The following is a 16,594-nucleotide window of genomic DNA, read 5'->3' as shown; positions in this document are numbered from 1 at the left end:
TTTGTTGGGTGAGTGGCAGTCAATGGAGGGCTTGGCAGAGAGGAGTAGCAGACGCTGAATGGTTGGTAAGGTGGACGAGTCTGGCAGCAGCATTCATGATGGATTGAACAGGAGATTGCTTATGTAAATATAATCCAATGGGGAGGGAGATGATGTCCTTCTAAAAATGTTAGCTACCTGGCTGCTATGTGACCGTATCTCTGCTGTCACTAGGGAAATCAGCCAGAACATCTGCCTTAGAATGTATGGAGTGGCTACCAGGTTTTGCGTGGCCCTGTAGGATTCTGATCAGAGGCTTAACTTGAACCTTCAGGGCCCCGATGCAAAAAAACATGAAGGGCCCTCAGGACCCCTGGTTGGGGCCCTTCCCTTCAAGCCTGGGGCTCTATCCACTGGTCCTGGGGCCCTTTACTCTCATTGGCGGGCCCTTTATTACAGTTCCACAGCGGGATCCTTTCACGTGGGGCCCCCTTCCTGCCATCTTGGGGCCTCCCCACGGTGGTGGAATGCCAGGGCCCGGTCGCAAGTGTGGCCCTTGCGATCCTGGAAGTTCACCCACTGGTGTCAGTCGTTTTTATTTTTTGGTATTTTAATTGTATTATTTTTTGTAATTTTATTTAATTTTTTTACAATGTCACTGACTATGACTGTCCATTCAGAAAAGGAAGGAGCTGGTAAATTACATATTTACTGACCCCTTTCTGGTTCTCTATTGTGACACATCCCCTGCAGCAGCCAGCAGGAGAGGGAAGGGAGCACAGTGTGTGTGTGTGTGGGGGGGGGGGGGACCAGGGGAGCACACAGGGGCCCAGAGACAGCAGAACACAAGTGAACTGGATAGGAGGAGTGGCGGGGGAAACATACAGAGGAACCAATCTCCTCCATTTTCCTCCTGCAGCTACAGGAGGAAAAAGGAGGACAGTGGTTTCTCTACATGCTGCCCCCACCGCCCCTCCTATCCAGGTGTACAGGGGAGCCTCATAGGCCCCCTGGAGCATGGGGCCTGGTTGCGATTGCAACCCCTGCATCCCCTGTAGTTACCCCCCTGACTCTGATCAAAACAAACATGTCTGTGGGTGCCTCTTGTTCATTTTATAAACCTACTGATCTTTTGCATGCAATTCAGTCTTGACTTTGATCAGAGTACTTTGCTGTAATGCTGTGCAACTGACATGGAACAAGCATGGAAATAAGGAAAGCCAGAATAAAGGTAGAAGTCCTCATCTCATGCTTGTTCTAGGTTAGTTACGCGTTGTAAAAAAAGAGTCAGCATAACAACTAGGAAAATGGTCCCCATTTTTCTCTCAGAAAAGGTATCCTTTAATATGAAATTCCATGGAAGAATGTCTATACAGCCAGTTAATGCAATGCTACATACATACTATGTGTGTGTAAATGTACCAATATTGGACTGCCTATTCTCCAGCTATAAAACATAAAAATAACTTACAAAGTTAAAAATTAAAAAAACATCCCTAAAGTTCAACGGAACTTTCAGTTTAATTGTCTAAATACATTTCAGGTGCAACAAAACAAAAACCTCTCCTTTTGTTTTCTTTAGAAAACAGTCACAGCATGGGTAGAAAAATCTCTTCTTGAATGCTACAGAATAGAACCCTTGTTCTCTTGGTGGAAGCAGTGGTCTCTCTGCAGGAGTCTGATAAACTCAAAACGGGGTCAAAGCTAAAGCTCTGCAGTCAACAGGGAGCATGAGCTTTGCTAAATGCTGAGCTATAGATCTGAATGAGCAGGGGGCATGTTGGACCTCTGCAGAGAGACTACTGTTTCCACAAAGAGCAAGGATACTTCTCTTCAGCCTGCTGGCAAGAGGCAGGTTGTGGCTGCTTTCTAAAGAAAATAAATTTGCACACCTTATTTTGATGCATTGAAATGTATTGAGCTGATTTAGGTCCCATTTCCACTTTGGTATCTTTTTGCTCTGTGTTAAGGCAGCCCATTCAAATGAATGTGCTGCCAATGAACCAGAGTGTTCAACAAATCGGACATGGCCCCATTTTGTGCAAAGCAGCACATCACAATGCATAATAGTTGTGCTACATCTCATGTGTATTGCCTTAGTGCAGGGATCCTCAAAGTACGGCCCTCCAGCTGTTGCGGAACTACACATCCCATGAGGCATTGTAAAACTCTGATATTCACAGACATGACTAGGCATGATGGGAATTGTAATTCCAGAACAGCTGGAGGGCCATAGTTTGAAGACCCCTGCAGTGCATTGGGATGCGTTGGGAAGGCAACGCACCAGAGAATGTGCATTGACGCGTGTTGCAGTAATGTGTGTGGTCACAATGCGTGTGAACAGGCCCTTAAACTGCATTGGGATTTAAGAATGCTTGGATATGACATTGAAAACGGATTCCTCTTGTATAATGTTGTCAAATATTTCAAAAATGATTACCAGTTTTGTAATTAACAGAATGCAATGTGAATTAAAGGCATCTGCTAAATCCACTAGTTCTTTAAAACGTACACATTGAATGGACACACATTTATTGTTCCACATTAAATATTTTGTATAGTGTTCAAATAAAATACATTAGGGTCACTTTAATCACTTGCCGTCTGCCCTATAAGTTTCACTGCTACAGGGCAGCCGCGCTGCGCAGGATCACGTATGTATACGTGATCCTGCACTTCTGGGTATCAAGCATGTATATGTGATCCTGCACTTCTGCAAAGCAGAAACATAGATCAATGCCTTCCCCTAGTTATAGCACCTTCCACACAGTTAGAAAATGCTTGCTAGGCACACAGTTAACCCTTTGGTCGCCCCTGATGTTTAACCCCTTCCCAGCCAGTGTCATTAGTACATTGACAGTGCATAGTTTAAGCACTGATCACTGTATTCGTGTCACTGGTCCCCACAAAGTGTCAAAAGTGTCAGTTAATGTCCCAGCTGCAACTGCAATATCCCAAAACCGCTATAAGATGCTGATCACCGCCATTACTAGTAAAAAAATAAATAACAAATAAATAAAAATATCCCATAGTTTGTAGACGCTATAACTTTTGCGCAAACCAATCAATATAAGCTTATTGGGATCTTTTTTTTACCAAAAATATGTAGCAGAATACACATTTTGTCATTTTTTTTATTGGATATGTTTTATAGCAGAAAGTAAAAAATATTGTTTTTTTTTCAAGCATTATTAAGCTAGACAAGCAATTTACTGTTAAATGGGGTAACTACTACTTTTTCATTTTGGATAGTGTAAGGGAGGGTTATAACGTGTCAGGATTTTTTGCCATCTGTGCCCTAGTAGGCCCTATTCACACCTGAGCATATTTCAGCTCGTAAAACGATCATCTCTGAAGTCTCAAAAACGCCAAACAAACAAAATCCTATTCATTTCAATGGCCCCTGTTCCCATCTGAGCGTTTTGTCGCCTGAAGCTCAAAAAAAGTACATGAGCTTATTTTTTGACAGATTACAAGCATTTTTGTTAGATGTCAATGCCTGCCTCCAAACACCTGCAAAAAACGTCTGAAAAAAAGCCAGAAAGAACACCTGAAAACTATACGCTCAGGTGTGAATTGGGCCTTAGGGAGATTCCCCTTTACTTCCTGTCCCATAGCCACCACAGGATTTGAGAGGAAATACCATGAAGTGAGATAATCCCTGGTTGTCACAAGGGTCACCAGTGTCCCTGTTGGAAGATATCCCCTCTGTTACTTTTCTGAGGACAACCCAAATTAAGGGTTTTCTTTTTTTTTCTCTTTTGATGATAATGGTAAACATGACAAATAGAAGAGGGTGAGTCTATTTAATGGAGGCACAGACATCATTAAAACACAACAGGTATTCTATTCCTTCTCAACTCTGTCCAAAACTAAAAATCAGTTTTGCATTAAGTTACACTTAGCATAACATATGCATCTATAGAAAATAGCCCAATTTTACTATCAGCCGTGTGCAGCAGTATTGTTATTTTTACAATTTAAAGACCAATTTCAGGACCACATTAAAATGCCGATTCCCTTTCCACCCTACTTTTTTTCACACCTTGCTGCAATGTTTTTAAAACTACTTTGCATTCTACTTTCCTGTAAATGTCCTTTTTAAAGTAGTGGTTTATGTGACTTTGCCAGTATGAGTAGCCTTCCATCCAATGACGTCCTGTGGACATCCCACAGCAGTATGGCAAAGTGGCCCTCAACCCTGAGAGTAAAAGAAAATCTCACATTTTGAGCAGTTACCAGACCACCAGGGATTTCCCTTACTTTGGAGAGATGCTCTTTATGAAACTTATTCATCTCTCTTTAAAGTCAATGCTTTTTCTGAACACATGGTGTGTGAGGTGATTGACAGAAATGCCAACACAACAATTCCAGAAGTTAGGCTACAAAGCACATGGACATTTGGAGGCCTAAAAATATGCCTAGCCCATCCAGGGAGCCACAGGTGAAATATACAGCTTCCAAGGAATGAATCCTGTTGTGCATCGGCGTAAACATGTGCCTGCACATATGGCAAATTCCCCCAAATGCAGAATATCTGCTTTTGGGGAATACGCCACAGGCGCATGCATGTGTTTACTCCAATGCATGAAATCATTTGTGTTTACCCCAATACAGCCGCATTCACTTCTATGGCCAGCAGTATGCACCACCTTTGACACCCCAGGTGCGTAAAAACACTGGGACTTCATGCTAGGCCAGGTTTAGCCCCAAGATATTTGGGTGCAAGATGCCTTACTTTATATCTGTTTAATTAATATGTATTAATTAATATATATTTTTTTTATAAAAATTTTATACAAGTAATGTTTATCACAGTTTTTTCTTTTTTGTCCCTTAGAGTATATCCTGTGGAATAGTTGCTATTGTTCTTTCACGATACCTCAAACAAACTACACTGGTAAGCAAGAGCATGTGACCTTAGGATAATGCTGGCAATGGATAAAATACAGGATCTCACAAAAGTGAGTACACGCCTCACATTTTTGTAAATATTTTATTATATCTTTTCATGTGACAACACTGAAGAAATTACACTTTGCTACAATGTAAAGCAGTGAGTGTACAGCTTGTATAACAGTGCAAATTTGCTGTCTTCTCAAAATAACTCAACAAACAGCCATTATTGTCTAAGCCGCTGGCAACAAAAGTAAGTACACCCTTACGTCAAAATGTCCAAATTTGGCCCAAAGTGTCAATTGTGGCCACCATAATTTTCCAGCACTGCCTTAACCCTCTTGGTGAAGGAGTTCACAAGAGCTTCAGAGGTTGCCACTGGAGTCCTCTTCCCCTCCTTCATGAAGACATCACTGAGCTGGTTGAGACCTTACACTCCTCCAACTTCAGTTTGAGGATGTCCCACAGATGCTCAATAGGGTTTAGGGCTGGAGACATGCTTGGCTAGTCCATCACCTTTACCCTCAGCTTTAGCAAGGCAGTGGTAGTCTTGGAGATGTGTTTGGGGTTGTTATAATGTTGAAATACTGCCCTGCGGCTCAGTCTCCAAAGGGAGTGGATTGTGCTTTTCTTCAGAATGTCACAGTACATGTTGGCATTCATGGTTCCCTCAATGAACTGTAGCTCCCCAGTACTGGCAGCACTCATGCAGCCCCAGACCATAACACTCCCACCATCATGACTGTAGGCAAGACACTCTTGTATTTGTACTCCTCTCCTGGTTGCCACCACACACGCTTGACACCATCTGAACCAAATACGTTTATCTTGGTCTCATCAGACCACAGGACATGGTTTTTCAGTAATCCATGTCCTTAGTCTGCTTGTCTTCAGCAAACTGTTTTGCAGGCTTTCTTGTGCATCATCTTTAGAAGAGGCTTCCTTCTGGGATGGCAGCCATGCAGACCAATTTGATGCAGTGTGCTGTGTATGGTCTGAGCACTGACAGGCTGATCCCCTACCTCTTCAACCTCTGCAGCATTGCTGGCAGCACTCATTCGTCTATTTTCCAAAGACAACCTCTGGATATGACACGTGCACTCAACTTCTTTGGTTGACTATGTTGAGGCCTGTTCTGAGTGGAACCTGTCCTGTTAAACCGTTGTATGGTCTTGGCCACCGTGCTGCAGCTGTTTCAGGGTCTTGGCAATCTTCTTATAGCCTAATCTATCTTTATATAGAGCTACAATTCTTTTTTCAGATCCTCTGAGAGTTCTTTGCTATGAGGTGCCATGTTGAACTTCCAGTGACCAGTATGAGAGAGTGAGAGCGATAACACCAAATTTAACACACCTGCTCCCCATTCACACCTGAGACCTTGTAACACTAAGGAGTCACATGACACCAGGGAGGGAAAATGGCTAATTGGGCCCAATTTGGACATTTTGATGTAGGGGTGTATTCACTTTTGTTGCCAGCGGTTTAGACAATAAAGGCTGTGTGTTGAGTTATCAAATTTAGAAAATTTACACTGTTATACAAGCTGTACACTCACTACTTTACATTGTAGCAAAGTGTCATTTCTTCAGTGTTGTCACATGAAAACATATACAGTAAACCCCCCTCCATTGCGGGGGTTACGTTCCGGACCCAGCCGCGAAAAGTGAAATTCCGCAAAATAGAAAAACCCTATTAAAATGCATTGTAGGCATGTTTTTTTACTGTCACTGTACGTGTAGAAGCATTTTAAGGTCTTTAAACACACTTTTAAAACAATAGAAACTCATTTAAACACATAAAAGATACTAAGAGACATAGCAAGAGCTATGGAAAACACAAAAATATTTCATTGTTAATGATTTATATAGTAAAATAACATTACAAAAAAAAACGCGAATTACCGGGACCGCAAAAACTGAACCGCGATGGAGCGGGGGATTACTGTAATAAAATGTTTACAAAAATGGGTGTACTCACTTTTTTTTGAGATACTGTAGCTGCCGTTATGCTGCCTTTTTAATGCCACACTAAATATTTATTCTAATTTTATATGTGTCTATGTATATTACTACTGATCTTGTGTTTTGTCTTACAGCGTTGGGCAACAGTGCTTCTTAGTATAATTAATGTAGTGCTGTCTGCTGCCTGCACCGTAGGCATTGCTGTGTCGGTGATTATGACTGTTGCTAATGAAGGTCGCACACTGCTGTCTTCATGTACATTCAGCAACCTGCAACTTGTCCAGATTTCCTATGAATGTCCTTTCGATCCTACAAGAATCTATGTAAGCTATAAGTTATGGCCTGCTAAAACAATTACATGTTTAATACATTGCAGTAAATTAAAATTAATTAAACATACCTCTACTTGCATATTTTAGTCTAAATCAGTTTTCATTTTTTTATACATACAGGGTGCTACTATGTTATTGCTTGTTCAAAGCTTAACAACTAAGGGTCCTTTCACACTGATCAGTTGTTGATCAGTTTTCAGTTAAAAAAGCGAAAGAAAAATGCATGAAAAATGCATCCTTTTAAATCCAATAGAACTCATATATATATATATATATATATATATATATATATATATATATATATATATATATATATATATATATATATATACACACACACTACATATACAGTACTGTGGAAAAGTTTTAGAGAGGTGTGAAAAAATGCTGTAAAGTAAGAATGCTTTCAAAAATATATTTTTTAATTGTTTATTTTTATCAATTTACAAAATGCAGAGTGAACAGAAGGAAAAAAAAAATCAAAATCAAAATCAGTATTTGAGGTGACTACCCTTTGGCTTCCAACTATCATCAATTCTTACACTTGCACGCTTTGTACACTTGCACAAAGTCAGGGATTTTGTAGGACTACAGTCAGGTGTATTATTAACCAAATATGCATAGCAGGTGCTAATGATCATCAATTTCATATGTAGGTTGAAACACAGCCCCTACCTGAAACAAAAACAACCGTGTAGGAGGCTTAAAACTGGGTGAGCTACAGCCAAGCTCTGCTACTAAGGTGAGGTTGTGAAACACAGTTTCATGTCACGGGTCATACACCATGGCCAGACTGAGCACAGCAACAAGACCCAGGTCTCTCCCAGACAAAGTTTTCAAAGCAGACTTGGGTTTCAAGATGTGCTGTTCAAGCTCTTTTGAAGAAGCCAATGAAACGGGCAAGGTTGTGGACCACAGACACAGTGGTCAGCCAAGGAGACTTAACATAGCAGATGAAAGACACATCGTGCTTACTTCCCTTCGACACTGAACATGTCCAGCAGTGCCATCAGCACAAAATTGGCAGAAACTATTGGGACCTAGGTAAACCCATCTACTGTCTAGAGAAGTCTGGCTAGAAGTGGCCTTCATGGAAGAATCCACACTTTTGACGTGGAAACAAGGCTAAGCAATTTAACTATGTAAGAAAACATATTAAATGGGGTTCAGAAAACATAGGGACTGGACTGATGAACTCCTTCAAAATGGTGTGCAAGTGTACCTAGAAGAATTGATGCTGTTTTGAAGGCAAAGGGTGGTCACAGCAAATATTGATTTTGATTTCTCTTCTGTTTGTTCACTTTCCATTTTGTTATTTGATAAAAACAAACAGTACTAAATATATGAACTGAATAAATGCTGAACTACTGCATTTTTATTACATTGTGGCAGAAATCACTCCTAAAGCCTGTAAAGTGATCTCTGCTGAAAATGCCTATCTGGTGCTCTCATCCCTCACCTTGGATTAAGATTCTCACTGCAGTCCTTACGCTAGATCTCAGATGTCGTGGCATACTTGGCTCCACTCCTTGATTTCCAGAATTTTTAGACCCTAGGTTTTAGAGGTTTTAAAGCCTAACTCCATCTTTGCTGTGCCTTTAAAAAGTTTGTTTGGTCAAAGCACATCAACTAAATACAGTATACAGTGCTGCGGTCTGGCAGCGGGATGGAGACTTCCTGTCCCACTCCTGGGACAAAACTCAAGATGTAACCTTTCACAGGAAGCTTTGTATTCTATGAAAGAATTCAAAGCTTCCTCCGATTGGCTAAGTGAGAGTTTATGACATCATCTGCCCACCTCTCTGCCTCAGCCCATAAGAGGAAGCTTTGTATTCATCCATAGAATACAAAGCTTCCTGTGAATTGCTGAGCAAGAACAGGAAGGGAAGTCCCTGTCCCACTGCCAGAACACAGCATTGTATACTGGATGTAGCAGATGCTACATACAGTTTATATAGTGCTTCCAGCAAGCGCACCTGTTAGCGAAGGAAATAGTTTATCTTGGCCAGCTTGGCCCAAACAAACTATTTAGGGCACAGTAAACATGGAGTTAGGCTTTAAGTTCACACTTCTTCTTTCTCTCGCTTGTTCAATCAGTGGCAATACTGCTGCCTTCTGAATGCCTGTTTCTTTTGTTTTTCCTTTTTTTTGTTTGTTTGCCAAAAGACAATTTTTAATGGGACCGAATGGGCTTTGTATAGAGTTACAACCTCTGTCGTGTTTTCTTTGCTGTCTGTTTACCCACTAGGAAGATTAATTTGCTCTCTTTATCCTGGTGAACGCTGTCAAAAATTTTGAGTTGTCATTTGAAGCGGAAAAGAGGTAAAATATTCTGGAAGGGATATGTATTCCAGATGACAACTGTCTATGAGAGAATTTCTTTTACTTTGGGGGGATCACGCTCACTTGTTATTGTGTCTTGAGAACAAAAATGAAGAAAAATCCCAGCGAGATACAGGCAGCAGAGAAAAACCACACATGGATTTTAACTACCGGTATTCTCTACTTTATTTTTATCCTTAGATACAGGTTAAGGTCTAGTGTCATTACCCTTAACGGGGTATCAATTTTGAAAAATATAATGGTTACTCGGAGGTAAAGCACATTGTACAATAAAATCATACTGGTAATTTTTGTAGGCTGTTCTTATAACTGTACATCCTCCTGAGCAGATAATTATTGTACACAACTATCACTGACTTATCATCCATAGTATAATAAATGGTATGACCTCCTTTACTTTGCAGAGTACAACGCTGTGTCTTTGGGTGATCGCTATTTTACTTGATATCATTGAAGTGGTTTTCAGTGCACGCTGTTATGTGACAGTACTGAGGCTGATGGATGTTCACATGTGCCCCAAGAAGAAAAAGAAAGTAAGTGCACGTTATATAATTCATATGGATTTGGTGGATCAATTATCAATGGCAAGGATGGTTTTTCAAGACCTAAATTTATTCAGCATTTTAGGAGGGTGGAACTACGGTATATACTGTATGCAAGGCAGTGATATGTTATAAAAGTATATAGAACCTATAAGCAGACCTCTTTATTTCAATCTAATGTGCCAACAATGTGCCTGTTTATGGAAAGCAAGGATGGTTCCTACAGCTAGTCACTCCTTCATCATCATCATCATCATGTACTCGTGTCTGCTGACATACAATCACTTCTGAATGTCACCCTTATCTCTGCACACTACAAGTGACCAGTGCTACTCTTTAGTTTATTGCAGTGTAAGCAAGCCATGGCTTCGCCTTTCCATCACAACTATTATTGTTTTTTTTCTCATCTATTAAGGGACACACCTATATAGGTAGACTTTACCTGTAGGTTATAATACTACTTACAGGTGGACTGGACACTGGCAAACAGAAAAACTGAAGCTCAAAAAAGCCCTCCCACTACCTCTCAGAATGCACATATGTTTTACTAATATCCTAGGAGGATGGGCATTTTTTCTACTGATTCTGATTCACTCCAGTCCTTCATAGATGAGCTTATCCCTGACGAGTTGCAGTCTAATACTATTAGTCCTAAATGAAAAGAGACATTCTCACAGGCTGTTTGTTCCCCCTAAACGCTTATTAGCCTTGTATCTATTTAGTGAGGATTTTTGTCTATGCCCACTGTGGATCCAGCAAGGTCCTGCCTTAATGGGGCACTTACCATTCCAGCAGAGGACACACTTGTCTTCAAAGCAGTATTAAACACAAAGCCAAAAATATAGACATAGAACCTAGAGAATTTACCTATGAGGCAATTTCCTATGCCCTCTTTCAGGCTTGTCAATTACTTCCGAACCATTGAAAATCCTTGGACGCTCCCTCCCTGGAGTGGACCCATTCCTTAGGCCACAACCTTTGATTGGAATGATATAATATATATACCAGCCTAGGGGATGTCCCAGTAAATATGACAAATTGTGGGCACCATGGCTTAGTGCAAAAGCAGATGTTGCAATGCCCTGCGAGTTAGGAGCTATTTGCGGAATAACTGGTATTTATTGTGCCTTTGAGTCTAATTTGTTATGCCTGTATAAAATACTTACAAAAACAATTGATAGAATTTGTGGCGAGATCTCCAGTGTTCTGCTTTCTCCACCAACATACCATGTCCAACATCCCACTCAATATTTTCCTCCTTTAACCCTGTTAAAACCAAGGAAAATGCCAAACACCTTTCTGAGGCCCACCTCATCATCTGTCCCCTCACAACTACTACAGCCCTCTTCCTCAGCTAACACTCTTTAAGAAGTTACAATAACAGTTTTTGTTTTCTTTTGGGATAAAGGTTTTATATAAATTAATAAAAGCTGACCATTGTCAGCAGCCTTGTCAGTAGTAAATTGTTTCTTTCCTCCCTGTAACTGCATCATTTGCATGAGCGCTTGTTATTTTGAAAACAAGCAGATTTATTGGGTGGATCACCAGGTAAAAATAAAGCCACCACATCTAAAGTTGGTAAGCTGCAATATAATGTTTATTGTTGGGTTCTAATACTGACTCAACCAAAAAGCAGTAGGAAGCCCTTTCTAGAGCATTTGATTCTGACTGTGAGCCTACTTTGTCAAACCATGATTGACTGGTCAACATCCTTAGGAGCCAGTTCACATACAGGCGACCCGACTTGCCGGGGCGACCTGTGAAGTTGCGGTGCACAGCGCGCACCGCGACTTCGGAGAGACATGCACGGACTTCATATCATTGAAGTCAATGCAGGTCGCTCCAGGTCGCCCCAAAGTAGTACAGGACCCTTTTTCTAAGTCGGAGCGACTTGTGTCGCTCCTATTAGAACGGGTCCTGTGCTAATCAATGGCAGGCGACTTGTCAGGCGACCAGGTCGCCTGACAAGTCGCCCCAGTGTGAACCGGCTCTAAAAGAGATCTAACAAAATACTTTTTTTTTTCTCATATTCAAACTCTCCACTTTTACATGTGAGCCTCTTTCGAGGCAGTGTCTTTTGTCCAGTTTCACACCAGACCTCTTCAACACAACTTTCTCTTGTCCTGAGACAAGTTGATCTGGTCTCTGGACAGACTCATTTGTCTATCACCGAGCTCTAGAATGTCTCTGGCCTGGTGGCTCAGGAATTAGGCTCTGGAGTCAGGAAAATGCCATTTTACCTTCGCTTGGAGGAATTTCACAATGAATGCCAACCTGTCTCTTTCCCCTCCGACATACTAGGCCCAACATCGCACTCTGGCAATTTCCTTGGTTTAAACGGGGTCAAATGAGGAAAGTACTAATTCCTTTCTGAGGCCCACCTTATCACCTATCCCCTGACAACCACTACGGCCCCCTTCCTGCTCTATCCTATACTCTCTAACCCCACATTTTCTCTCTCCCCACCAGCACATTTCCCTCCCCCTCAAACATGCACTGGTTAGCCCATTAGTTAAAAAACCCTCACTTGACCTCCCACCTTTTTGAGCAACCCAAAGTGATTGTAAATCACACAGCTCCCGGTGGCCAATCAGAGACAAAGCTGTGGCCCGGCGCTGCCCCCTTTCTCTCCTTGTTGGCTGACTGACATTGATTAACAGCAGCGGGAGCCAATGGCACTGTGCTGCTGTATCAGCCTATAAGGAGGGGAGTCCCAGGCACCTGGGACACACCTGCAACAGCTCTGGATCTAGATGGGCTCAGGTAAGTATTAGGGGGGCTGCTGCACACAGGTTTTTTTTTTAATCTTAAGGCAACAAATTGCATTAAAATGAAGATTAAAAAAAAGCCTTCTGACCTTACAACCCCTTTAAGACCCATTTCTCTGCTTCCGCTTGCCTCCATATTTCTTGAATGCCTTTGTCCATTACTGTATGAGTTTCAACCTCACTGGTAGCAACCTTCTGGACTCCCTACAGTCTGGTTTCTGCCTGCAACATTCCATTGAACCTGTTCTACTAAAACTCGCTAATGACCCACTAACTGCTAAAACCAACTGCCATTACTTCATACTCCTAAACCCTTCCGCTGTCTTTGACACAATCGACCACCCACTCCACCTCAATAAATTCCACTCTGCTCTTTCCTGGTTCTCCTCCTACCTATCTCAGTGCACTTTCAGTATCTCATACAACTCGATCTCCTCCGCTCTTCTTTCTGTTGAGGTACCGCAAGGCTCTGTTCTTGGGCTTCTCCTATTCTCTCTCTACGCCTCTTCCCTGGGCCTCCCACGGCTTCTAATACTACCTCTGTGTCAACAACACCCAGATCTATCTCTCTTCTCAACAGCTCACTCCCCCAAACTTATCACAAGGTTACTGAGCGACCTGTTAGTATATAATACTTTTTGTAGTTTGTAATATTTCCTCCTCAATTTTCCCTGTCATGACCACACCATTGAGATCAACAGCACAAATATTGGTACCTCTATACATGCCAGGGTGCTAGGTGTAATTGTAGACTCGGACCTCTCCTTCATGCCTCACATAGAATTACTTTCTAAATCATGCTGCCTTAACCTCTGCAACATTTCGAGAATTCACTGCTTCTTAACTAACAACACCTTATTACAACCTATTCATCTCCCTCCTTGACTACTGCAACTCCGTCCTCCTGTACTTTGGCCACCTTCGTCAGATTATCCCCTGCAGCTATTTCCTTTTGAACCACCTCCACTTCCCTTTAGAGTGTAAGCTCCATGAGCAGGGCTCTCCTATTTCTTCTGTGTTGAACTGTATTGTATTCATACTGTATCCCTTTATATTGTAAAGCTCTGCACAAACTGTTGGCACTATATAAATCCTGAATAATAATAATAATAATAATAATAATAATAATAATAATGGAAGATCATCTAATCTAGAATCAAGCATAAGAAAGAAAGCAGGAAGGAAGGCAAGAGAGGTAGACTGGAAGTTTTCCAGGGCAGAACTTTATATCCCAGCCTTGTCAGCTGTGTACATTACAGGCATAGACAGTTGGCTGGTAGACTTCCTCAGCCAGTAGTGCTTGAATCAGGGAAAGTGGTTCCAATATCTGGAGTTGTTCCAGGACCCGTATCACAGTTTGGAGACACCAGATGTAGACCTTCTGGCATCCATGTTTAGGAAAAACCTAGTCAGGTTTGTCTCCAGGTACAGGAATCCTCTAGCCGAAACAGTGGGTGCCCTGGTGGCTCCGTGGAATCACTACACCCTGACCTCTGCCATTTTCACCTGAAACGGCATCCTTGTCTGCTTTCCAGGAACAAATTGGAGGTGCATTTATGTGATCCTCATTGCGCCAGATTGGACTAGGCAAATGTGGTGTGCCAACCTCGTAAGATTCCTGGCAGATCCTCAGTGGGCTCTACCTGATCTCCCGATCTTCTGTCCAAAGAACTGATTTACTATCCTGCTTCATGGTTGCTAGTTTTGATGGCATGGCTTTTGAATCCCAGGTTTTAAGGAACAGGGGCATCTCTGTGTGATTCTTACAGTAGTAAAAGGAAAGATACTACTCACAAGGTCGATCATTGGACATGGAAGGCAAATTTCACTTGTGTGAGTCTCTGGGCCAAGAGAATCTTCGTGGAATGGATTCTTCCCTGCAGCTTCCCCCATCCACTCTAGTGTGACTCCACAGAATTTGAATTTGGTTCCTTCTACACTTCAGAAACTGCTGTTTGAACACATTAGAGACATTCCTCTCTCCTCTTTCACCCACAAGGTGGTGTTTCTTGTAGCCATCACCTCAGAAGCAAGTGTCTGAAGTGGTGTCCTTATCCTGCAAAAAATTGTTTCTGGTTTTGCATAGGAAGAAACTGGTGTTGAAGCCCAGAACTTCCTTCATGTCGAACGTTATTCTCTTGTCCCTTTGTCTGGCTCCAGTTCACCAATAGGAAATTTCCCTCCATTGTCTGATTCAGAGTTAGGCTATTAGAGTCTATCTTTTAGCCACTGCTTCTTCCAGAAAGACAAATTCCTTTTTTATAACCCAGCATGGGCCCCTTTTAGCAAGCATAGGCCTCTTCTTTCCATCATCTATAGGTTAAGACTTCTTGTGTGATACGGAAAATTTGATTTTTGCACTCACTGGAAAATCCTTTTCTTGCAACCCATTGAGGAACATGGGTCCAATTCCTCTGAGTTTTATCATCATACAGTCATTACTGCTCTGCTATAAAACTGAAGAATGCTAGTAGTGGGAGGAGTTATCCTGTTATGGATTACAGTTTTTTATTTGCCAATATCAAATCCTCCTGTAGGTAGCAATATAACACAAATTTTAGGACTTCCTGTGTCCCTCAAGGGACTTCAAGTAATCATTTTATGGTGAGTACAAAAAAATATTTGTTATCTCTAGCTACAAAGACTCTTAAGAGTCTAAATTCTCATGATATTTCAAACTTTCCTATTGTTTAAAAAAATTTGAAGACCCTGAAATAAACATTTTCCTTAAAGCATTGACTAGTAGATGGTGCTCATCTTCTAGGTTTCCTTTTAATTGCTGTTGTGTCTCAGAAAGTAAGGTAGGGGAAATATCCCCAGATTATCATAGCTAGAAACAGACACAGAAGTATTAAATCTATTTTGTGTGAGGCAAAAAGATTTCAACTGGCCTGTCATTTTGGGGACTCTTTACATATACATCTTTATATTTAGTACATTCATATTTTGGTAAGAGGCAAAAATGTAATCCCCTAAATTCTGCAGTGTTCTGGTCTCCACTATTTTATGCCATAATAAGTGCATTGCTTGAAAATTGTGGGATGAATCATTACTCTCCTTGTAATTTCCAATTTGTCTTGTGACATTTTTCTATAGGTCAGAATCCACTTTCCTGTTGAAGAAGAAAGTAGAACAGAGCAAGAAGTTCTGAATGCTTCAGGCAGCTACAATGAATGTGTTTAATACTCAGGTACCAGCTGGACAAAATATTTCTCATATCAAGGCTCTAAACTTTGCTATGAACACTTGAAGACCTATCAGCAGAGAATATACGCAGCAAAACTCAGACTCTTACATATCCCGACAGTATTGTTATTATGAAAAGAAAAGCTTAAACCATGGCGATACATTTGTCTTTACGCTAGCAGATTTGAGGGTGTGGCTCCTGGCACCAACAGGAACAAATAACTCTGCAGCTTCCGTAAAGTGAATAAAATAGCACTTAACAATTAAAACCTAAACTGTTCCTTAGCCCTTAATTATAAAGAGAAAAATTAAAATGCAGGGCAAAGCTTCAGCTTAACACGGCCACCTACCCCCCCCCCCTCCTTTTTTTTCTTTAGCTCCCCCACCAGCCTATTTGTCTAGTGGAGTGAAAGGAAAATGTCCTGTGTAAGCTCCAAGCAAGGACTCCCTCATAAGGTCTGGTGACTGGTTGCTCAGGCACCCAGTGTTGCATGGTTTCCTATTCCCCCAACAATTAATTCTAAAATAAGGCCTGAACGCTTCTTGTCCTCCTATCCTTCTACTATCTAACACTTAACATCTCCAAT

At 41.4% G+C, this 16,594-nt stretch overlaps 1 protein-coding gene across 1 annotated transcript in view; it reads left to right on the top strand.

Annotated features, from left to right (window-relative positions):
* TMEM54 (transmembrane protein 54) overlaps positions 1-16,278 on the top strand; it is a 55,725-nt gene extending 39,447 nt beyond the window's left edge. Inside the window, exons 3-6 of the mRNA XM_082246565.1 lie at positions 4,820-4,879; positions 6,971-7,159; positions 9,916-10,044; positions 15,918-16,278. Of these exons, the coding sequence (XP_082102691.1) occupies positions 4,820-4,879; positions 6,971-7,159; positions 9,916-10,044; positions 15,918-16,004 (465 nt within the window). The 3' untranslated portion in view covers positions 16,005-16,278. The remainder of the gene's footprint in view (positions 1-4,819; positions 4,880-6,970; positions 7,160-9,915; positions 10,045-15,917) is intronic.
* Positions 16,279-16,594: the final 316 nt, after the last annotated feature.

The sequence above is a fragment of the Pelophylax lessonae genome (genome assembly GCF_965119305.1).
Source record: "Pelophylax lessonae genome assembly, chromosome: 2".
NCBI classification, from domain to species: Eukaryota; Metazoa; Chordata; class Amphibia; order Anura; family Ranidae; genus Pelophylax; species Pelophylax lessonae.
The sequence above is the reverse complement of the archived record's forward strand: the minus strand, read 5'-3'. Positions and strand labels throughout refer to the sequence as shown.